A 26012-nucleotide genomic window follows, 5' to 3' on the forward strand; every position below is an offset into this window, starting at 1 on the left:
ATAATGCAGTTTAGCAAATGTTTTTGTTCATTTAACTTAGTTTAATTATATATTCTGTGTTGTGTTATTATTTTATTAGGTTTAAAATGCTGTTTAGCATTTAAAGTCTTTATTTCAAAGCTTTAAAAATAATGTTTAGGTGTTACTTATGACAATTTTGAGAGGGGCCTGGAACCTAACTCTCTCACTTCCCATTGACTTACATTATAAACTGGGTTTCAATTTACAACGGTTTCAATTTACAACCATTCCTTCTGGAACCTAACCCTGGCGTAAACTGAGAGCTACCTGTACATCAAAACGGTATAATTTAGTAAATGTATGCAAAGAGGACCAAGTTGCTGCTTTGCAAATCTGATCAACTGAAGCTTCATTCTTAAAGGCCCACAAAGTGGAGACTGATCTAGTAGAATGAGCTGTAATTCTTTGAGTCGGGGCCTGACCCGACTCCAAATAAGCTTGATGAATCAAAAGTTTCAACCAAGAAGCCAAAGAAATAGCAGAAGCCTTCTGACCTTTCCTAGGACCAGAAAATAAAACAAATAGACTGGAAGTCTTCCTGAAATCTTTAGTAGCTTCCACATAATATTTCAAAGCTCTTACCACATCCAAAGAATGTAAGGATCTTTCCAAAGAATTCTTAGGATTAGGACACAGGGAAGGGACAACAATTTCTCTATTAATGTTGTTAGAATTCAGAACCTTAGGTAAAAATTGAAAAAAAGTACGCAAAACTGCCTTATGCTGATTAAAAAATCAGAAAAGGAGACTCACAAGAAAGAGCAGATAGCTCAGAAACTCTTCTAGCAGAAGAGATAGCCAAAAGGAACAACACTTTCCAAGAAAGTAGTTTAATGTCCAAAGAATGCTGAGGCTCAAATGGAGGAGCCTGTAAATCCTTCAGAACCAAATTTAGACTCCAAGGAGTAGAAATTGATTTAATGACAGGTTTAATACGAACTAAAGCCTGTAGAAAAACAGAATTTATGCTTACCTGATAAATTACTTTCTCCAACGGTGTGTCCGGTCCACGGCGTCATCCTTACTTGTGGGATATTCTCTTCCCCAACAGGAAATGGCAAAGAGTCCCAGCAAAGCTGGTCACATGATCCCTCCTAGGCTCCGCCCACCCCAGTCATTCGACCGACGGACAGGAGGAAATATATATAGGAGAAACCATATGATACCGTGGTGAATGAAGTTAGAGAAAATAATTCATCAGACCTGATTAAAAAACCAGGGCGGGCCGTGGACCGGACACACCGTTGGAGAAAGTAATTTATCAGGTAAGCATAAATTCTTTTTTCTCCAACATTGGTGTGTCCGGTCCACGGCGTCATCCTTACTTGTGGGAACCAATACCAAAGCTTTAGGACACGGATGAAGGGAGAGAGCAAATCAGGTCACCTAAATGGAAGGCACCACGGCTTGCAAAACCTTTCTCCCAAAAATAGCCTCCGAAGAAGCAAAAGTATCAAATTTGTAAAATTTGGCAAAAGTGTGCAGTGAAGACCAAGTCGCTGCCTTACATATCTGGTCAACAGAAGCCTCGTTCTTGAAGGCCCATGTGGAAGCCACAGCCCTAGTGGAGTGAGCTGTGATTCTTTCAGGAGGCTGCCGTCCGGCAGTCTCATAAGCCAATCGGATAATGCTTTTAAGCCAAAAGGAAAAAGAGGTAGAAGTCGCTTTTTGACCTCTCCTTTTACCAGAATAAACAACAAACAAGGAAGATGTTTGTCTGAAATCTTTAGTAGCCTCTAAATAGAATTTTAGAGCACGGACTACGTCCAAATTGTGTAACAAACGTTCCTTCTTTGAAACTGGATTCGGACACAAAGAAGGTACAACTATCTCCTGGTTAATATTTTTGTTGGAAACAACTTTCGGAAGAAAACCAGGCTTAGTACGCAAAACCACCTTATCTGCATGGAACACCAAATAGGACGGAGAACACTGCAGAGCAGATAACTCTGAAACTCTTCTAGCAGAAGAAATTGCAACCAAAAACAAAACTTTCCAAGATAATAACTTAATATCTACGGAATGTAAGGGTTCAAACGGAACCCCTTGAAGAACTGAATGAACTATATTTAGACTCCAGGGAGGAGTCAAAGGTCTGTAAACAGGCTTGATCCTAACCAGAGCCTGAACAAATGCTTGAACATCTGGCACAGCTGCCAGTCTTTTGTGAAGTAAAACAGATAACGCAGAGATCTGTCCCTTCAGAGAACTTGCAGATAATCCTTTCTCCAAACCTTCTTGTAGAAAGGATAGAATCTTAGGAATTTTTATCTTGTTCCATGGGAATCCTTTAGATTCACACCAACAGATATATTTTTTCCATATTTTTTCCATATTTTATGGTAAATTTTTCTAGTTACAGGCTTTCTAGCCTGAATCAGAGTATCTATTACAGAATCTGAAAACCCACGCTTTGATAAAATCAAGCGTTCAATCTCCAAGCCGTCAGTTGGAGGGAAACCAGATTCGGATGTTCGAATGGACCCTGAACAAGAAGGTCCTGTCTCAAAGGTAGCTTCCATGGTGGAGCCGATGACATATTCACCAGGTCTGCATACCAAGTCCTGCGTGGCCACGCAGGAGCTATCAAGATCACCGAGGCCCTCTCCTGATTGATCCTGGCTACCAGCCTGGGGATGAGAGGAAACGGTGGGAATACATAAGCTAGGTTGAAGGTCCAAGGTGCTACTAGTGCATCTACTAGAGTCGCCTTGGGATCCCTGGATCTGGACCCGTAGCAAGGAACCTTGAAGTTCTGACGAGACGCCATCAGATCCATGTCTGGAATGCCCCATAATTGAGTTATTTGGGCAAAGATTTCCGGATGGAGTTCCCACTCCCCCGGATGGAATGTCTGACGACTCAGAAAATCCGCTTCCCAATTTTCCACTCCTGGGATGTGGATCGCAGACAAGTGGCAGGAGTGATCCTCCGCCCATTGAATTATCTTGGTCACTTCTTTCATCGCCAGGGAAGTCCTTGTTCCCCCCTGATGATTGATATATGCAACGGTCGTCATGTTGTCTGACTGAAACCTTATGAATTTGGCCTTTGCTAGTTGAGGCCAAGCTCTGAGAGCATTGAATATCGCTCTCAGTTCCAGAATGTTTATTGGGAGAAGAGACTCTTCCCGAGACCATAGACCCTGAGCTTTCAGGGATTCCCAGACCGCGCCCCAGCCCACTAGGCTGGCGTCGGTCGTGACAATGACCCACTCTGGTTTGCGGAAGCTCATTCCCTGTGACATATTGTCCAGGGTCAGCCACCAACGGAGTGAATCTCTGGTCTTTTGATCTACTTGAATCGTCGGAGACAAGTCTGTATAATCCCCATTCCACTGTCTGAGCATGCACAGTTGTAATGGTCTTAGATGAATTCGTGCAAAAGGAACTATGTCCATTGTTGCAACCATCAATCCTATTACTTCCATGCACTGCGCTATGGAAGGACGAGGAACAGAATGAAGTACTTGACAAGAGCTTAGAAGTTTTGATTTTCTGACCTCTGTCAGAAAAATCTTCATTTCTAAGGAATCTATTATTGTTCCCAAGAAGGGAACTCTTGTTGACGGGGACAGAGAACTTTTTTCTTTGTTCACCTTCCATCCGTGAGATCTGAGAAAGGCTAGGACGATGTCCGTATGAGCCTTTGCTTTTGACAGGGACGACGCTTGAATCAGGATGTCGTCCAAGTAAGGTACTACTGCAATGCCCCTTGGTCTTAGAACCGCTAGAAGGGACCCTAGTACCTTTGTGAAAATCCTTGGAGCAGTGGCTAATCCAAATGGAAGTGCCATAAACTGGTAATGCTTGTCCAGAAAAGCGAACCTTAGGAACTGATGATGTTCCTTGTGGATAGGAATATGTAGGTACGCATCCTTTAAATCCACGGTAGTCATAAATTGATTTTCCTGGAAAGTAGGTAGGATCGTTCGAATAGTTTCCATTTTGAACGATGGTACCCTGAGAAATTTGTTTAGGATCTTTAGATCCAAAATTGGTCTGAATGTTCCCTCTTTTTTGGGAACTATGAACAGATTGGAATAAAATCCCATTCCTTGTTCTCTTATTGGAACTGGATGTATCACTCCCATCTTTAACAGGTCTTCTACACAATGTAAGAATGCCTGTCTCTTTATTTGGTTTGAAGATAATTGAGACCTGTGGAACCTTCCCCTTGGGGGTAGTTCCTTGAATTCCAGGAGATAACCTTGAGAAACTATTTCTAGCGCCCAAGGATCCTGAACATCTCTTGCCCAAGCCTGAGCAAAGAGAGAAAGTCTGCCCCCCACTAGATCCGGTCCCGGATCGGGGGCTATCCCTTCATGCTGTTTTGGTAGCAGTGGTAGGCTTCTTGGCCTGCTTACCCTTGTTCCAGCCTTGCATTGGTTTCCAGGCTGGTTTGGGTTGTGAAGTATTACCCTCTTGCTTAGAGGATACAGAATTAGAGACTGGTCCGTTTCTGCGAAAGGGACGAAAATTAGGCTTATTATTAGCCTTAAAAGACCTATCCTGTGGGAGGGCGTGGCCCTTTCCCCCAGTGATGTCTGAAATAATCTATTTCAAATCAGGTCCAAATAATGTTTTACCTTTGAAAGGAATGTTAAGCAATTTTGTCTTGGAAGACACATCCGCTGACCAAGACTTTAGCCAAAGCACTCTGCGCGCCATGACAGCAAACCCTGAATTTTTCGCCGCTAATCTAGCTAATTGCAAAGCAGCATCTAAAATAAAAGAGTTAGCCAATTTAAGTGCTTGAACTCTGTCCATAACCTCCTCAAACGAAGATTCTTTACTGAGCGATTTTTCTAGTTCCTCGAACCAGAAACACGCTGCCGTAGTGACAGGAACAATGCATGAAATTGGTTGTAGAAGGTAACCTTGCTGTACAAAAATCTTTTTAAGCAAACCCTCTAATTTCTTATCCATAGGATCTTTGAAAGCACAACTATCTTCGATAGGAATAGTAGTGCGTTTGTTTAGAGTAGAAACCGCCCCCTCGACCTTGGGGACTGTCTGCCATAAGTCCTTTCTGGGGTCGACTATAGGAAATAATTTCTTAAATATAGGGGGGGGAACAAAAGGTATGCCGGGCCTTTCCCACTCTTTATTTACTATGTCCGCCACCCGCTTGGGTATAGGAAAAGCGTCGGGGGGCACCGGAACCTCTAGGAACTTGTCCATCTTACATAATTTCTCTGGAATGACCAAATTGTCACAATCATCCAGAGTAGATAACACCTCCTTAAGCAGTGCGCGGAGATGTTCTAATTTAAATTTAAATGTCACAACATCAGGTTCAGCTTGATGAGAAATTTTTCCTGAATCTGAAATTTCTCCATCAGACAAAACCTCCCTCATGGCCCCTTGAGATTGGTGTGAGGGTATGTCAGAACAGTTATCATCAGCGTCCTCTTGCTCTTCAGTGTTTAAAACAGAGCAATCCCGCTTTCTCTGATAAGTAGGCATTTTGGATAAAAGATTTGCTATGGAGTTATCCATTACAGCCGTTAATTGTTGCATGGTAATAAGTATTGGCGCACTAGATGTACTAGGGGCCTCCTGTGTGGGCATAACTGGTGTAGACACAGTAGGGGATGATGTAGTATCATGTTTACTCCCCTCATTTGAGGAATCATCTTGGGCAATATCATTATCTGTGGCATTACTGTCCTTACTTTGTTTGGACACTATGGCACAATTATCACATAAATTTAAATGGGGAGACACATTGGCTTTCATACATATAGAACATAGCTTATCTGATGGTACAGACATGTTAAACAGGCTTAAACTTGTCAACAAAGCACAAAAAACGTTTTAAAATAAAACCGTTACTGTCACTTTAAATTTCAAACTGAAAACACTTTATTACTGAATATGTGAAAAAGTATGAAGGAATTGTTCAAAATTCACCAAAATTTCACCACAGTGTCTTAAAGCATTAAAAGTATTGCACACCAAATTTCAGAGCTTTAACCCTTAAATTAACGGAACCGGAGCCGTTTTTACATTTAACCCCTATACAGTCCCAGAATGAGGCTCTGTCTATAACTAGAAAGGCCCCCATCTGAAAAAGGTGTCCAACACAGTGCCTGCCGTTTTTCTAAACGTTCCCCAAGATTATAATACCAATAATTAGTTAGAATCTGCATAATATGCCTAGTAAAGCAATTGTTTTAGCCCCGAAAAATGTCTACCAGTTTTTAAGCCCTTTTTGAAGCCCTTTATTCTTTTATGTTTAACTAAGAAAATGGCTTACCGGTCCCCATGAGGGGAAATGGCAGCCTTCCAGCATTACACAGTCTTGTTAGAAATATGGCTAGTCATACCTTAAGCAGAAAAGACTGCTAACTGTTTCCCCCAACTGAAGTTACTTCATCTCAACAGTCCTGTGTGGAAACAGCAATCGATTTTAGTTACTGTCTGCTAAAAATCATCTTCCTCTTACAAACAGAAATCTTCATCCTTTTCTGTTTCAGAGTAAATAGTACATACCAGCACTATTTTAAAATAACAAACACTTGATAGAAGAATAAAACTACATTTAAACACCAAAAAACTCGTAACCATCTCCGTGGAGATGTTGCCTGTGCAACGGCAAAGAGAATGACTGGGGTGGGCGGAGCCTAGGAGGGATCATGTGACCAGCTTTGCTGGGACTCTTTGCCATTTCCTGTTGGGGAAGAGAATATCCCACAAGTAAGGATGACGCCGTGGACCGGACACACCAATGTTGGATAAACAGTGAATATCAGGAAGTATAGCAATCTTTCTGTGAAATAAAACAGAAAGGGCAGAGATTTGTCCCTTCAAGGAACTTGCAGACAAACCCTTATCCAAACCATTGTGAAGAAACTGTAAACTTCTAGGAATTCTAAAAGAATGCCATGAGAATTTATGAGAAGAACACCATGAAATGTAAGTCTTCCAAACCCTATAATAAATCTTTCTAGAGACAGATTTACGAGCTTGTAACATAGTATTAATCACTGAGGCCTAGATTTGGAGTTTGGCGTTAGCCGTGAAAACCAGCGTTAGAGGCTCCTAACGCTGGTTTTAGGCTACCTCCGGTATTTGGAGTCACTCAAAATAGGGTCTAACGCTCACTTTTCAGCAGCGACTTTTCCATACCGCAGATCCCCTTACGTCAATTGCGTATCCTATCTTTTCAATGGGATTTTTCTAACTCCGGTATTTAGAGTCATGTCTGAAGTGAGTGTTAGACATCTAACGACAAAACTCCAGCCGCAGGAAAAAAGTCAGTAGTTAAAGGGACATTATACACTCATTTTTTCTTTGCATAAATGTTTTGTAGATAATCTATTTATATAGCCCATAACGTTTTTTTTTTAAATTAATGTATAGTTTTGCTTATTTTTAAATAACATTGCTCTGATTTTCAGACTCCTAACCAAGCCCCAAAGTTTTATGTGAATACGCTCGACTACCTACTCCAGCTTGCTCCTGTTTGTGTAAAGGGTCTTTTCATATGCAAAAGAAGGGGGAGGGGGGGGAGTGTCTTATTTGCCACTTGCAGTGGGCTTTCCAGCTACCTTTTCAACAGAGGTAAACTGACAGCTTCTAAGTAAGTTTTTAAACAGTTTTATACTGAATTTTTATATCAGTATCTGTGCATATTATTCTTTATAGTAGTGTCTATTACATGCAGTTATATGAAAATGAGTGTATACTGTCCCTTTAAGAGCTTTCTTGGCTAACGCCGGTTCATAAAGCTCTTAACTACTGTACTCTAAAGTACACTAACACCCATAAACTACCTATGTACCCCTAAACCGAGGTCTCCCCACATCGCCGCCACTCGATTAAATTTTTTTAACCCCTAATCTGCCGACCGCCACCTAGGTTATACTTATGTACCCCTAATCTGCTGCCCCTAACACCGCCGACCCCTATATTATATTTATCAACCCCTAACCTGCCCCCACAACGTCGCAGCCAGCTACCTACAATAATTAACCCCTAATCTGCCGACCGCAAAGCGCCGCCACCTACGTTATACTTATGTACCCCTAATCTGCTGCCCCTAACACCGCCGACCCCTATATTATATATATTAACCCCTAATCTGCCCCCCTCAATGTCGCCTCCACCTGCCTACACTTATTAACCCCTAATCTGCCGAGCGGACCGCACCGCTACTATAATAAAGTTATTAACCCCTAATCCGCCTCACTAACCCTATAATAAATAATAAATAGTATTAACCCCGCGTCGGAGGTCTTCAGGATCCTGCCGCTCCGCTCCGGATGGATGACCATAGAAGATCCCGCTTGGATGAAGACTTCAATCGGATGGAAGACCTCTTCTGCCCCGCTTGGATGAAGACTTCAGCCGGATCATGGACCTCTTCAGCTCCCGCTTGGATGATGACTTCAGCTGGATCATGGACCTCTTCAGCCCCCGCTTGGGCTTGGATCAGGACATCGGAGGAGCTCTTCTGGACCGATCGGTGAACCTGGCAGGGTGAAGACAAGGTAGGAAGATCTTCAGGGGCTTAGTGTTAGGTTTATTTAAGGGGGGTTTGGGTTAGATTAGGGGTATGTGGGTGGTGGGTTGTAATGTTGGGGGGGGGATTGTATGTTTTTTTTTACAGGCAAAAGAGCTGAACTTCTTGGGGCATGCCCCGCAAAGGGCCCTGTTCAGGGCTGGTAAGGTAAAAGAGCTTTGAACTTTAGTAATTTAGAATAGGGTAGGGCATTTTTTTATTTTGGGGGGCTTTGTTATTTTATTAGGGGGCTTAGTGTAGGTGTAATTAGTTTAAAATTGTTGTAATATTTTTCTTATGTTTGTAAATATTTTTTTATTTTTTGTAACTTAGTTCTTTTTTATTTTTTGTACTTTAGTTAGTTTATTTAAATGTATTTATTTGTAGGTATTGTATTTAATTAATGTATTGATAGTGTAGTGTTAGGTTTAATTGTAGGTAATTGTAGGTATTTTATTTAATTAATTTAATGATAGTATAGTGTTAGGTTTAATTGTAACTTAGGTTAGGATTTATTTTACAGGTAATTTTGTAATTATTTTAACTAGGTAACTATTAAATAGTTCTTAACTATTTAATAGCTATTGTACCTTGTTAAAATAATTACAAAGTTGCCTGTAAAATAAATATTAATCCTAAAATAGCTACATTGTAATTATAATTTATATTGTAGCTATATTAGGATTTATTTTATAGGTAAGTATTTAGCTTTAAATAGGAATAATTTATTTAATAATAGTTCATTTATTTCGTTAGAATAAAATTATATTTAACTTAGGGGGGTGTTAGTGTTAGGGTTAGACTTAGCTTTAGGGGTTAATACATTTATTAGAATAGTGGTGAGCTCCGGTCGGCAGATTAGGGGTTAAATGTTTTGAAGTTAGGTGTCGGCGATGTTAGGGAGGGCAGATTAGGGGTTAATACTATTTATTATAGGGTTAGTGAGGCGGATTAGGGGTTAATAACTTTATAATAATAGCGGTGCGGTCCGGTCGGCAGATTAGGGGTTAATAAGTTTAGGCAGGTGGAGGCGACGTTGTGGGGGGCAGATTAGGGGTTAATAAATATAATATAGGGGTCGGCGATGTTAGGGCAGCAGATTAGGGGTACATAAGGATAATGTAAGTAGCGGCGGTTTACGGAGCAGCAGATTAGGGGTTAAAAATAAAATGCAGGTGTCAGCGATAGCGTGGGACGGCAGATTAGGGGTTAATAAGTGTAAGGTTAGGGGTGTTTAGACTCGGGGTACATGTTAGGGTGTTAGGTGCAGACTTAGGAGGTGTTTCCGCATAGCAAACAATGGGGCTGCGTTAAGAGCTGAACGCGGCTTTTTTGCAGGTGTTAGGTTTTTTTCCAGCTCAAACAGCCCCATTGTTTTCTATGGGGGATTCGTGCACGAGCACGTTTTTGAGGCTGGCCGCTTGCGTAAGCAACTCTGGTAATGAGAGTTGAAGCTGCGTTAAAAATGCTCTACGCTCCTTTTTTGGAGCCTAACGCAGCCTTTATGTGGACTCTCAATACCAGAGTTATTTTTATGGTGCGGCCAGAAAAAAGCCGGCGTTAGCTACGCGGGTCCTTACCGACAAAACTCCAAATCTAGGCCTGAGTCAGAGAAACCTCTATGACTTAGTACTAAGCATTCAATTTCCATAACTTCAAAATTTATTGATTTGAGATCCTGATGGAAAAACGGACCTTGAGACAGTAGGTCTGGCCTTAACGGAAGTGGCCAAGGCTGGCAACTGGACATCCGAACCAGATCTGCATATCAAAACCTGTGTAGTCATGCTGGAGCCACCAGCAACACAAATGATTGTTCCATGATGATTTTGGAGATCACTCTTGGAAGGAGAACTAGAGGCGGGAAAATGTAAGCAGGATGATAACACCAAGGAAGTGTCAGCGCATCCACTGCTTCAGCCTGAACATCCCTGGACCTGGACAGGTATTTGGGAAGTTTCTTGTTTAGATGAGAAGCCATGAGATCTATCTCTGGAAGACCCCACATCTGAACAATCTGAGAAAACACATCTGGATGAAGAGACCACTCCCCTGAATGTAAAGTCTGACGGCTGAGATAATCCGCCTCCCAATTGTCTACACCTGGGATATGCACCGCAGAAATTAGACAGGTGCTGGATTTCGCCCAAGCAAGTATCCGAGATACTTCTTTCATAGCTTGGGGACTGTGAGTCCCACCCTGATGATTGACATAAGCCACAGTTGTGATATTGTCTGTCTGAAAACAAATCAACGGTTCTCTCTTTAACAGAGGACAAAACTGAAGAGCTCTGAGAATTGCACGGAGTTCTAAAATATTTATTGGCAATCTCGCCTCTTGAGATTTCCAAACCCCATGTGCTGTCAGAGATCCCCAAACAGCTCCCCAATCTGAAAGTCTTGCATCTGTTGTGATCACAGTCCAGGTTGGCCGAACAAAAGAAGCCCCTTGAACTAAATGATGGTGATCTATCCACCACGTCAGAGAGTGTCGTACATTGGGATTTAAGGATATTAATTGTGATATCTTTGTTTAATCCCTGCACCATTGGTTCAGCATTCAAAGCTGTAGAGGTCTCATGTGAAAACGAGTAAAGGGGATAGCGTCCGATGCTGCAGTCATGAGACCTAAAACTTCCATGCACATAGCCACTGAAGGGAATGACTGAGACTGAAGGTGCCGGCAGGCTGCAACCAATTTTAAACGTCTCTTGTCTGTTAGAGACAGAGTCATGGACACTGAATCTATCTGGAAGCCTAAAAAGGTGACCCTTGTCTGAGGAATCAAGAAACTTTTTTGTAAATTAATCCTCCAACCAGGTTTCCGAAGAAACAACACTAGTTGATTCGTGTGAGATTCTGCCGAACGTAAAGACTGAGCTAGTACCAAGATATCGTCCAAATAAGGAAACACCGCAATACCCTGTTATCTGATTACAGAGAGTAGGGCACCTAGAACCTTTGAAAAGATTCTTGGAGCTGTTGCTAGGTCAAATGGAAGAGCAACAAATTGGTAATGCTTGTCTAAAAAAGAGAATCTCAGACACTGATAATGTTCTGGATGAATCGGAATATGAAGGTATGCATCCTGCAAGTCTATTGTGGACATATAATGTTCTCGCTGAACAAAAGGCAGAATAGTCCTTATAGTCACCATCTTTAAAGTTGGTACTCTTACATAACGATTCAAAATTTTTAGATCCAGAACTGGTCTGAATAAATTTTCCTTCTTTGGGACAATGAATAGATTTGAATAAAACCCCAAACCTTGTTCTTGAAAAGGAACTGGCATGATTACCCCTGAAGACTCCAGGTCTGAAACACACTTCAGGAAAGCATGAGCTTTTACTGGATTTGCTTGGATACATGAGAGAAAGAATCTTCTCACAGGAGGTCTTACTCTGAATCCTATTCGATACCCTTGAGAGACAATGCTCTGAATCCATTGATTTTGGACAGAATTTATCCAAGTATCCTTGAAAAACCTTAATCTGCCCCCTACCAGCTGGAATGAGGGCTGCACCTTCATGCGGACTTAGGGGCTGACTTTGGTTTCCTAAGACATGGATCTAACATCAATTTTGATAACATAAAAAATGGCATCACAAATAAAATGATTAGCATATTGCAGTAAGCGAATAATGCTAGATATGTCAGAATCCAATTCTTGTTGCTCTAAATTCTCCAACCAGAAAGTTGATGCAGCCGCGACATCAGCCAAAGAAATTGCAGGTCTGAGATGATGACCTGAATATAAATAGGCTTTCCTTAGATAAGATTCAAGCTTCCTATCTAAAGGATCCTTAAAGGAAGTACTATCTTCCATAGGAATAGTGGTACGTTTAGCAAGAGTAGAAATAGCCCCATCAACTTTGCGAATTTTTTCCCAAAACTCTATAGAATTTGCTGGTAAAGTATACAATTTTTTAAACCTTGAAGAAGGAATAAAAGAAGTACCTGGCTTATTCCATTCCTTAGAAATCATATCAGAAATAGCCTCAGGAATAGGAAAAACCCCTGGAGAAACCACAGGAGGATTAAAAACAGCATTTAAACGTTTATTAGACTGAACATCAAGAGGACTGGTTACCTCAATATCCAAAGTAATTAACACTTCTTTCAATAAAGAACGCATCTACTCTATTTTAAATAAATAAGTAGATTTGTCAGTGTCAATGTCTGAGGAAGGATCTTTTGTATCAGATCGATCCTCATCAGAGAAGGATAAATTATTATGTTGTTGGTCATTTGAAATTTCATCAACTGAATGAGAAGTTTTAAAAGACCTTTTACGTTTATTAGAAGGTGGAAATGCAGACAAAGAATTCTGGATAGAATCAGAAACAAATTCTTTAAAATTTATAGGTATATCATGTACATTAGAAGTTGAAGGAACTGCAACTGGAAATGTACTATTACTGATGGACACACTATCTGCATGTAAAAGTTTATCATGACAACTATTACAAATGACATTCGGCGAAATAATTTCCACAATTTTACAACAAATGCACTTAGCTTTGGTAGAACCGATGTCAGGCAGCAATGTTCCAGCAGAAACTTCTGAGGCAGGATCATATTGAGACATCTTGCAAAATGTAAAAGAAAAAACAACATATAAAGCAAAATTATCAATTTCCTTATATGACAGTTTCAGGAATGGGAAAAAATGCAAATAGCATAGCCCTCTGATAGAGAAAAAGGCAAGAGGCAAACATCAATGGGGTATTGAAATAATGAAAAAGTTTGGCGCCAAGTATGACGCATAACGTAACTGAAAACTTTTTTGGTGCCAATAATAACCGCAAATTACACACTCGTGTCACTAATGACGCAACCGTGTGTAAGGCTTCTGCGTCAACTATGATGCCGGAAATGACGAAGGTGCGTCATAGACATATTTTTCGTGCCAAAAAAGTCTCGCGCCAAGAATGACGCAATAAAGTTTAGCATTTGGCGCACCCACGGGCCTAATACTGCCCGCAATTTGCAAGAAGTAGTCAATTGAAAAAAAGACCAAACCCCAGGTAAGAAAAAAATTTCTTAAAAAATGTTTATATTCCCCAAATATGAAACTGACAGTCTGCAGAAGGAAATACATGAACCTGACTCAAGGCAAATATAAGTACAATACAGATATTTAGAACTTTATATAAATGCATAAAGTGCCAAACCATAGCTGAGGTGTCTTAAGTAATAAAAAAACATACTTACCAAAAGACATCCATCCACATATAGCAGATAACCGTTTCAGTACTGGTTTGGCTATCAGTAGAGGTAATGGTAAATTGAGAGTATATCGTCGATCTGAAAAGGGAGGTAGAAGATGAATCTCTACGACCGATAACAGAGAACCTATGAAATAGACCCCTGTTAGGGAAATCATTGTATTCAATAAGTGATACTCCCTTCACATCCCTCTGACATTCGCTGTACTCTGAGAGAAATCGGATTTCAACAATGCTGAGAAGCGCATATAAACGTAGAAATCTTAGCACAAACTTACTTCACCACCTCCATAGGAGGCAAAGTTTGTAAAACTGAATTGTGGGTGTGGTGAGGGGTGTATTTATAGGCATTTTGAGGTTTGGGAAACTGTGCCCCTCCTGGTAGGATTGTATATCCCATACGTCACTAGCTCATGGACTCTTGCCAATTACATGAAAGAAATTAGAATTCTGTCGACCCCTAGGTCTACCTCTCCATACGATGATAAATAAGTTTCCTTTTTATTAAATATTGTCCTCTAACATAGAGATGTTCAGGAGATATTTCTAGTCAGTGTTCTATAGCCAAGATGCATCACTGCCATAGCCATGTCCTGAACCTGGAAAATTCAGTCAGACCAGGAACAATAAGGAAAATTGGTCTAAAACTAAGAGGATAGCCCATTAAGGTATAGAAAACTGCTCCCGACTGACTCTAATATGTATATTGGAAGAGAAGACTCCTCTTAAGTCCAAAGATCCTGAGACTTTAAAGAACCCCAAACTCCTCCCCAAAGCAAAAGACTGCCGTCCGGGGTCACAGCCACCCAGGATGGTCTCAGAAAAAATGTACCGTGAGTCAGAAGGTCCTGCAAAATTTAGAGGGAGAAAAGATAAAGAGTCTCTTGTTTGGGATCCAGAACTATCCTCTGCGATAAGTCCGAGAGGACTCCATACCACAGACTAAGCATATATAGCTGTAAAGAATTCAGATGGAAACGAGCAAAAGGAATAAAGTCCCTAGAAGCCCATTATACCAATGACCTCTATACACAGAGCCCTGAAGGACAGATAGAGGCCTGAAAAGAAAGTCAGGAAGTAAAAAAGTTAGGATTTCCTGAACTCCATCAAGGAAGTCAATATGGAGATGAAGACAAAGATCTTAGATAATACTTGAAGAGAGATAGCATGGATAAACATGCTAGATCCTAAGATCCCTGTCCTACATAGGACACTACATGAGGCCACCTTTTTTGGACAAAGACGCCCTATGAGAAGAAATAGAAGAAAACACCTAACTTCATATAAACTCCACTTTGGAAACACTTGCCAGATGAGGAAGCAGAAAAGAAACCTGGGTTAAAACGCACAACCCACCGTTTCAAGAGCGGTGGAAATAGGCCACATCTAACCAGAATCATCTTAGAGTCCATAGACCTCTAATAGGAAAGAATACTATTTAGGACCAGACATAATGTCACAAACCTCAGTCGGAATCATCTCAACCTGCGAGAAATCAAAACTTGAGCTCATATACCTAACATAGGTAAACAAAACATTAGTGTCCTAGGATCAGTAATAAAAAAGAATACAAAATGTCAGACATAGCAGAACTCGCCTCAACGTAAGGGAGATGAAAATAGTGTGCCCTACCTAAGTAGGATAAACTGAAAGGAAACTTATACAGTTTAACATATGACACAGAACCTTTCAGGAATCACCTCAATATGAGGAGATATAAGGTACATAGTCCTAACACAATAATATATATGTGATACATTGGACAATGCATGAAGTTGTAGACTTCAGAGCACATTATCAGTGTTAAGAAACATTACAATAAACAAAAAAGAAACAAGAAGAGAATCAGTCTCCTCAATATGAAAGGACATAAATAGATAACCTGATATGCCTGAGCAAACTATACTCAGAAAGTATGCAATAAAAAGGACAATGTCAGATTTAAAAATCCTTAAACAAAAAGGATCACTTAAATATAAGTAATAATAATAAGCAGCCATTGACCCCATACATAAATAAAATATGGCAGCGTCAAGGTTACCTAGAAAACTAAGAAAATTGTTGGCATACTACATAATACCAATACAAGTATAAACAAGTACCTCAGAATGATAGAGGAAAAGTATTGTAATCTATACATGGAAGAACGTGAAAAAAATTAGATCATGTTTAGATGTAAATTACCACTAAATGGTGGCACATACCAGGGATTAATCCATGTAATATTATACCATCCCCAGGATAAACCTCTAAACAAGAGGAATAAATCACATCAGTGGTGCATCAGAAAAAAAGAATAATTTTAGATAACCTATTCTTTCCTGTAACGAAAGAAGATATTTGCAGTAGTCAAACTACATGAACTGCCACAAGATGGCAGCAAAGGATAAAAAATCCCAGATACACTCAAAAAGTTTCTGTAAAAGGTAGACAAATAACAGTACACACAGTACATTTATTTTTATTTATTTCTTTCAGGAAAGAAAGCTACCTTTTATCCACAGCATAACATCTCTCAAGCAATAGAGAAATAATGCAGAATGAGTATTCATAAATATTATTAGCAGCAGATGGCGTTAATATACCATAAAGGTTTAGGAAAACCAGACAGAATGGAAAACATAGAAAAACCTTATACCTCCTGGTATTATTTTAATTCTTTAATACCCAAAGGAGAAAGGTAGAAAGAGAGAGAAGCAGAAGGACAGATAGCCCTCAGTCTAAATGCATTATAATATTTTCCAACTATAATCTTATATAAATATATTAAACAGACTAAGATAAAAAATCTAATCTTCCTTTTCTCCCTGCACAAAAATGCTGATAAAGTCCACAAGACAAAACACAGTATAAAAAAACGTCTTCCCCAACTTTACACATAGGGGAAAATGAAGTCTCAATATTTAGAGAAACAACGCTCTAACTGGGAAATAAGAGACCCGCCTTGCACGGAGAAAGGATAAATGCGGACAAAAAAAAAAAAAAAAGCAATACACAGCCGCACTGACTACTTAACTGCCGCCGTTATGCAGAGAGACATTACATACGCATAGGAATATCTCAAAAAGCATAACTCTGTCTGCGCTGCCGCACTGTAATGGATACCGTACAGAGGGAAGATTGCAGAATAAACTACAGACCCCAGGACTTAGAAGACCAACACTAAGTCCGTATAACACATAACCCAACCAGGGAGATAACAAAGCATCGGCTAAATATTTTGCACACCGATAAGAGCTCTACAACAAAGGGAATTAACCCACACAGTGAGTACCCTTAAAACTCTTCTAGGAGTACACAGACTATCTCCCACAGATAAGGAAAGTTTCTGTATTAAAAAAACATCCATTAAATGAAAGGGATCATGACTGTCAGCCTACTTAACAGTAGCGAGCAGTTATACAAGGAAAGAAGACACCTTTTTCCTTAACAAAACCGCTGCCTCAGGGAGGAAGTAACCAAGCCCAATCTGGAAAACAAAAACTTCACTAGAAGTTATATATGTTGAGGCTAATATTACACCATCCCTCATTGTCCACCCTCACTGGAGGGTACCCAGCAAATGAATAAAACATCCCTATTATGCCTCAAACTGACCACAAGCCATGGGGGCAGGGGGTACAGGGACAGTTAGAAGTCTTCATTCTTCTCACCAACTTCAGGTTTGACAAATTCAGTCGGCTGACAGAGACCAGTAGACAAAGAATAAACAGAGTAACCAACTCTGGTTTTCTAAATAGGGGTAACATAAATGTTGAAAGGTAAGCAAGGACTACCTCGCCGTCTTCCATTTGCTAAAGGTCACCATTACTCTAAAGAGATTGACATGGACACAGCATAGCTCCAATCCTTGATTGGAGCTAACAATTCCCATTAAAAGATTAAATATCTTCAGACACCATCTTCGTACATCCTCCCTTGACAGAGGAAAAGAGAATGACTGGGGATTATGGGTAAGGGAAGTGACACTTAACAGCTCTGCTGGGGTGCTCTTTGCCTCCCTCCTGCTAGCCAGGAGTTGATTTCCCACTAGTAATTGGAATGAAATTGTGGACTCTCCATGCCATAGGAAAGAAAGAAATATAATGAAAAAATGTCCCATACATTTAATACAATAGATAAGTAATTTGGAACACATTTAGGGAAAAACAGAATTTATGCTTACCTGATAAATTACTTTCTCCAACGGTGTGTCCGGTCCACGGCGTCATCCTTACTTGTGGGATATCTCTTCCACAACAGGAAATGGCAAAGAGTCCCAGCAAAGCTGGCCATATAGTCCCTCCTAGGCTCTGCCCACCCCAGTCATTCGACCGACGGACAGGAGGAAATATATATAGGAGAAACCATATGGTACCGTGGTGACTGTAGTTAGAGAAAATAATTCATCAGACCTGATTAAAAAACCAGGGCGGGCCGTGGACCGGACACACCGTTGGAGAAAGTAATTTATCAGGTAAGCATAAATTCTGTTTTCTCCAACATTGGTGTGTCCGGTCCACGGCGTCATCCTTACTTGTGGGAACCAATACCAAAGCTTTAGGACACGGATGAAGGGAGGGAGCAAATCAGGTTACCTAAACGGAAGGCACCACAGCTTGCAAAACCTTTCTCCCAAAAATAGCCTCCAAAGAAGCAAAAGTATCAAATTTGTAAAATTTGGCAAAAGTGTGCAGTGAAGACCAAGTCGCTGCCTTACATATCTGGTCAACAGAAGCCTCGTTCTTGAAGGCCCATATGGAAGCCACAGCCCTAGTGGAGTGAGCTGTGATTCTTTCAGGAGGCTGCCGTCCGGCAGTCTCATAAGCCAATCGGATGATGCTTTTAAGCCTAAAGGAAAGAGAGGTAGAAGTCGCTTTTTGACCTCTCCTTTTACCAGAATAAACAACAAACAAGGAAGATGTTTGTCTGAAATCTTTTGTAGCCTCTAAATAGAATTTTAGAGCACGGACTACGTCCAAATTGTGTAACAAAAGTTCCTTCTTTGAAACTGGATTCAGACATAAAGAAGGTACAACTATCTCCTGGTTAATATTTTTGTTAGAAACAACCTTAGGAAGAAAACCAGGCTTAGTACGCAAAACCACCTTATCTGCATGGAACACCAGATAGGGCGGAGAACACTGCAGAGCAGATAACTCTTAAACTCTTCTAGCAGAAGAAATTGCAACCAAAAACAAAACTTTCCAAGATAGTAACTTAATATCTATGGAATGTAAAGGTTCAAACAGAACCCCTTGAAGAACTGAAAGAACTAGATTTAGACTCCAGGGAGGAGTCAAAGGTCTATAAACAGGCTTGATCCTAACCAGAGCCTGAACAAATGCTTGAACATCTGGCACAGCTGCCAGTCTTTTGTGTAGTAAGACAGATAAAGCAGAGATCTGTCCCTTTAGAGAACTTGCAGATAATCCTTTCTCCAAACCTTCTTGTAGAAAGGAGAGAATCTTAGGAATTTTTATCTTATTCCATGGGAATCCTTTGGATTCACACCAACAGATATATCTTTTCCATATTTTATGGTAAATCTTTCTAGTTACCGGTTTTCTGGCCTGAACCAGAGTATCTATCACAGAATCTGAAAACCCACGCTTCGATAGAATCAAGCGTTCAATCTCCAAGCCGTCAGCTGGAGGGAGACCAGATTTGGATGTTCGAATGGACCCTGAACAAGAAGGTCCTGTCTCAAAGGTAGCTTCCATGGTGGAACCGATGACATATTCACCAGGTCTGCATACTAAGTCCTGCGTGGCCACGCAGGAGCTATCAAGATCACCGAGGCCCTCTCCTGATTGATCCTGGCTACCAGCCAGGGAATGAGAGGAAACGGTGGAAATACATAAGCTAGGTTGAAGGTCCAAGGTGCTACTAGTGCATCTACTAGAGTCGCCTTGGGATCCCTGGATCTGGACCCCCTAGCAAGGAACCTTGAAGTTCTGACGAGACGCCATCAGATCCATGTCTGGAATGCCCCATAATTGAGTTATTTGGGCAAAGATCTCCGGATGGAGTTCCCACTCCCCCGGATGGAATGTCTGACGACTCAGAAAATCCGCCTCCCAGTTTTCCACACCTGGGATGTGGATCGCAGACAGGTGGCAGGAGTGATCCTCCGCCAATTGAATTATTTTGGTCACTTCTTTCATCGCCAGGGAACTCCTTGTTCCCCCCTGATGATTGATATACGCAACGGTCGTCATGTTGTCTGATTGGAACCTTATGAATCTGGCCTTTGCTAGTTGAGGCCAAGCCCTGAGAGCATTGAATATCGCTCTCAGTTCCAGAATGTTTATCGGGAGAAGAGACTCTTCCCGAGACCATAGACCCTGTGCTTTCAGGGATTCCCAGACCGCGCCCCAGCCCACTAGACTGGCGTCTGTCGTGACAATGACCCACTCTGGTCTGCGGAAGCTCATTCCCTGGGACAGATGGTCCAGGGTCAGCCACCAACGGAGTGAATCTCTGGTCTTCTGATCTACTTGAATCATTGGAGACAAGTCTGTATAGTCCCCATTCCACTGTTTGAGCATGCACAGTTGTAATGGTCTTAGATGAATTTGTGCAAAAAGAACTATGTCCATTGCTGCAACCATCAACCCTACTACTTCCATGCACTGCGCTATGGAAGGACGAGGAACAGAATGAAGAACTTGACAAGTTTTTCTGGCCTGAACCTTATTGTTCCCAAGAAGGGAACTCTTGTCGACGGAGACAGAGAACTTTTTTCTATGTTCACCTTCCATCCGTGTGATCTGAGAAAGGCCAGAACGATGTCTGTATGAGCCCTTGCTTTTGACAGGGACGACGCTTGTATTAGAATGTCGTCCAAGTAAGGTACTACTGCAATGCCCCTCGGTCTTAGAACCGCTAGAAGGGACCCTAGTACCTTTGTGAAAATCCTTGGAGCAGTGGCTAACCCGAATGGGAGGGCCACAAACTGGTAATACTTGTCCAGAAAAGCGAACCTTAGGAACTGATGATGTTCTTTGTGGATAGGAATATGTAGGTACGCATCCTTTAGACCCACGGTAGTCATAAATTGACTTTCCTGGATAGTGGGTAGAATCGTTCGAATGGTTTCCATCTTGAACGATGGTACCCTGAGAAATTTGTTTAGGTTCTTCAAATCCAAAATTGGTCTGAAAGTTCCCTCTTTTTTGGGAACTACGAACAGATTGGAATAAAATCCCATTCCTTGTTCCTTTATTGGAACTGGGTGTATCACTCCCATCTTTAACAGGTCTTCTACACAATGTAAGAACGCCTGTCTCTTTATTTGGTTTGAGGATAAGTGAGACATGTGGAACCTTCCCCTTGGGGGTAGTTCCCTGAATTCCAGGAGATAACCCTGAGAAACTATTTCTAGCGCCCAGGGATCCTGAACATCTCTTGCCCAAGCCTGAGCAAAGAGAGAGAGTCTGCCCCCCACTAGATCCGGTCCCGGATCGGGGGCTACTCCTTCATGCTGTTTTGTTAGCAGCGGCAGGCTTCTTGGCCTGCTTACCCTTGTTTCAGCCTTGCATCGGTTTCCAGGCTGGTTTGGGTTGTGAGGCATTACCCTCTTGATTAGAGGATGCAGAATTAGAGGCCGGTCCGTTCCTGAAATTGCGAAAGGAACGAAAATTAGACTTATTTTTGGCCTTGAAAGGCCTATCTTGTGGGAGGACGTGGCCCTTTCCCCCAGTGATGTCTGAAATAATCTCTTTCAATTCTGGTCCAAATAGAGTTTTACCTTTGAAAGGGATGTTAAGCAATTTTGTCTTGGATGACACATCCGCTGACCAAGACTTTAGCCAAAGCGCTCTGCGCGCCACGATAGCAAACCCTGAATTTTTCGCCACTAATCTAGCTAATTGCAAAGCGGCATCTAAAATAAAAGAGTTAGCCAACTTAAGTGCGTGAACTCTGTCCATAACCTCCTCATATGGAGTCTCTCTACTAAGCGAGTTTTCTAGTTCCTCGAACCAGAACCACGCTGCTGTAGTGACAGGAACAATGCACGAAATGGGTTGTAGAAGGTAACCTTGCTGTACAAAAATCTTTTTAAGCAAACCCTCCAATTTTTTATCCATAGGATCTTTGAAAGCACAATTATCCTCGATAGGAATAGTAGTGCGCTTGTTTAGAGTAGAAACTGCCCCCTCGACCTTAGGGACTGTCTGCCATAAGTCCTTTCTGGGGTCGACCATAGGAAATAATTTCTTAAATATAGGGGGGGGAACAAAAGGTATGCCAGGCTTTTCCCACTCCTTATTTACTATGTCCGCCACCCGCTTGGGTATAGGAAAAGCGTCGGGGTACACCGGAACCTCTAGGAACTTGTCCATCTTGCATAATTTCTCTAGAATGACCAAGTTGTCACAATCATCCAGAGTAGATAACACCTCCTTAAGCAGTGCGCGGAGATGTTCTAATTTAAATTTAAATCTCACAACATCAGGTTCAGCTTGTTGAGAAATTTTTCCTGAATCTGAAATTTCCCCATCTGACAAAACCTCCCTCATGGCCCCTTCAGATTGGTGTGAGGGTATGACAGAACAATTATCATCAGCGCCCTCCTGCTCTTCAGTGTTTAAAACAGAGCAATCGCGCTTTCTCTGATAAGTAGGCATTTTGGATAAAATATTTGCTATGGAGTTATCCATTACAGCCGTTAATTGTTGCATGGTAATAAGCATTGGCGCACTAGATGTTCTAGGGGCCTCCTGTGTGGGCAAAACTGGTGTAGACACAGTAGGAGATGATGTAGTATCATGTTTACTCCCCTCATCTGAGGAATCATCTTGGGCAATTTCATTATCTGTGGCAGTACTGTCCTTACTTTGTTTGGACGCTATGGCACAATTATCACATAAATTTAAATGGGGAGACACATTGGCTTTCATACATATAGAACATAGCTTATCTGAAGGCACAGACATGTTAAACAGGCTTAAACTTGTCAACAAAGCACAAAAAACGTTTTAAAACAAAACCGTTACTGTCTCTTTAAATTTTAAACAGAAAACACTTTATTACTGAATATGTGAAAAAGTATGAAGGAATTGTTCAAAAATTACCAAGATTTCACCACAGTGTCTTAAAGCATTAAGAGAATTGCACACCAAATTTCAGAGCTTTAACCCTTAAAATAACGGAACCGGAGCCGTTTACAAATTTAACCCCTATACAGTCCCAGCCTTTGCTGAGACCCAACCAAGCCCAGAGGGGAATACGATACCAATTGACGCCTTCTAGAAGCTTTTCCAGCAAATTTCAGATCCTCACACATGCATCTGCATGCCCTGCTCTCAAAAAACAACTGCGCAATAATGGCGCGAAAATGAGGCTCAGTCTACAACTAGGAAGGCCCCCTGACTGGAAAAGGTGTCTAACATAGTGCCTGCCGTTTAATAAACGTTCCCCAAGTTTATAAATGCGAATTGTCAGCATAAATATGAATAAAATGCCCAAATAAAGCAATCGATTTAGCCCATAAAAATGTCTACCAGTTTTTTGTTTTGTTTTTAGCCCATATTAAGCCCTTTATTCTGTTTGTTTGACTAAGAAAATGGCTTACCGGTCCCCATGAGGGGAAAATGACAGCCTTCCAGCATTACACAGTCTTGTTAGAAATATGGCTAGTCATACCTTAAGCAGAAAAGTCTGCTAACTGTTTCCCCCAACTGAAGTTACTTCATCTCAACAGTCCTATGTGGAAACAGCAATCGATTTTAGTTACTGTCTGCTAAAATCATCTTCCTCTCACAAACAGAAATCTTCATCCTTTTCTGTTTCAGAGTAAATAGTACATACCAGCACTATTTTAAAATAACAAACACTTGATAGAAGAATAAAAACTACATTTAAACACCAAAAAACTCTTAACCATCTCCGTGGAGATGTTGCCTGTGCAACGGCAAAGAGAATGACTGGGGTGGGCGGAGCCTAGGAGGGACTATATGGCCAGCTTTGCTGGGACTCTTTGCCATTTCCTGTTGGGGAAGAGATATCCCACAAGTAAGGATGACGCCGTGGACCGGACACACCAATGTTGGAGAAACTAATTTTATAGTACAGTGTAACAAAGATATCAATTAAGTGCAAGGGTATGGTAATTAATTTATATTCACATGACAATAATACAATTTACTCTCAAATGTCATTTCTTTCTGGAACATAACTTTTGCTTCACACTGTATGTTGTATCTCATACTTACGACTCAAGTGCAACCTGCTCTTTCTCAAGAGGCTGAATTTTTTCCAGTACATGGGAATATTGGACATTTGCCTTGACCCAGGCAGCCAAGGGGGCAGCAGCAGCACTGGCTCTTTTAGCATTCTGAAAGGGAAAACATATATACAAAGCAGTAAAACAAAAAGCAAGTAAATAAAAAGTAAATAGAGAAAAATCTGAACATTTAAAAGTTGGCAGATACATTTATGATGACAAGCAAACATACCTTTGCATCAAAAGATGTGTTGTTCCTTTCAAGAAGCTCTTCCACACTTGATCGTATTTCATTTGTAATATTTCTTACATCAAAAGTTACAATCTCTTCTCTCACACCTCTCTTAGCAAGAAAGCTACAGATATAATAAATACATATAAATTTAATTATTTCAATATATATGGGTAAGTATAATCATCTTTTATTTTTTAATAACACAATAACTAAGCATGTTCAAAAATTGAGGAAGAAACAAATATTGCTTTTATATATATATATATATATATATATATATATATATATATATATATATTAAAAATAGATAGAAAATGATGACATAGACAAGATATTCTACAGCTCACAACAGGTCTATATAATCTGATGTACTCTGCAAAATAGACTATGAACTCCATATAAGCATGTTGTTACAAGCATAATTTTAAATAGAAGTATACACGCAGAGTGATTCTACAAAAAAAATGGTTACTTAAAATACTTTTATTTGGAGCTCTTAAAAAAATGTTTTCTCGCCTTTTCATGCTGACCCATGAGGTATCAAAAATACCCATAAGCCTCAGAACACCTTCAAGTATATCTCTGATCACATCCGGAGGCATGCGTAGAGATCGTATTTCCGACAACGATTCAGGTCTAATGTTTCCAACTGCCTGTTTTGCTTCATCAACTAGTGGCTGTAAGACACAATTAGGTTTATTCATATATATTGTTGATAGATAGAAAGATATATGAATATAATGAATAGTAGTGATGGGTAATAGAATGAAATCAAGAATAAGACTATACAAATTACAGTCAGTCCCCAGGTTACGAACAAGATTGGTTCTGTAGATTTGTTCTTAAGTTGAATTTGTATGTAAGTTGGAACAGGCACTTTGTTTAAGTGAAACTCTAGCCAAACATTTTTTTTTAGTTTTGGATAGCATAGGGAAAAATTTGTTTTGCTATCTGTGGCCCTGTTCAGAAAATTTTATATCACTTTCTGTCCTTGGGACAATTGGATTTCGAGTATTTTGGTTTATCCTGGAAAGGAGGAAAATTGGCGATAAAGCTCTATTTTCTCTGATTGTAAGTACGAGTTGCACTTAAGTCGGATGTCTTTAACCCGGGGACTGCCTGTACAAACAACATTAAATAGAAAGAGATGGTAAAAACTGTAAGGGAAACGGATAGAGGGAGAAACAGATGGGACCACTACAAGTTAATTAGGGATTCAATTACCTTTCAGTTCACTTGCACCCAGTGATATCACAACCAATACAAAGTGCACTTACTTTTGTAAGTTGACATTTATATCTAATAAACAAGATCTTTTATAGTGACTGAAGAATCATATTGTAGATTGGGTAGACTTGGTAGCAAAGTGAACCAATACAGAATCCCAGACAATCGGGAGTGTATGAAAACGTGTTTCACGTGACTGCTCACAAAGGCAGCACTCTGAAAAGACCATTCACTCTTAGGCAGTTGCCTTTGTTGCCTTTGTTGCCTTATGAGAAAACATAACTTATGTAATAACTTACCTGATAAATTCATTTCTTTCATAGTGCAATAGTCCATGAGCTAGTGACGTATGGGATATACATTCCTACCAGGAGGAGGCAAAGTTTACCAAATCTCAAAATGCCTATTAATACACCTCCCACCACTCACATACTTCAGTTTTAACGTATAGCCAAGTAGTGAGGTGTAAAAAGGAGTAAAAAAGCATACAAAAAAGAGGAACTGGAAAAAAATAATGTGCTTTTATACAAAAAAAAATCATAACCACCAAAAAATAGGGTGGGTCTCATGGACTCTTGCCACT

At 40.5% G+C, this 26012-nt stretch overlaps 1 protein-coding gene across 1 annotated transcript in view; it reads right to left on the reverse strand.

Annotated features, from left to right (window-relative positions):
* DYNC2H1 (dynein cytoplasmic 2 heavy chain 1) overlaps window positions 1–26012 on the reverse strand; it is a 1178830-nt gene that overhangs the window by 713913 nt on the left and 438905 nt on the right. Inside the window, exons 55-57 of the mRNA XM_053705582.1 lie at window positions 24719–24879; window positions 24200–24323; window positions 23957–24078 (exon numbers count right to left, since the gene is read on the reverse strand). Of these exons, the coding sequence (XP_053561557.1) occupies window positions 23957–24078; window positions 24200–24323; window positions 24719–24879 (407 nt within the window). The remainder of the gene's footprint in view (window positions 1–23956; window positions 24079–24199; window positions 24324–24718; window positions 24880–26012) is intronic.

The sequence above is a fragment of the Bombina bombina genome, chromosome 3 (genome assembly GCF_027579735.1).
Source record: "Bombina bombina isolate aBomBom1 chromosome 3, aBomBom1.pri, whole genome shotgun sequence".
NCBI lineage: Eukaryota > Metazoa > Chordata > Amphibia > Anura > Bombinatoridae > Bombina > Bombina bombina.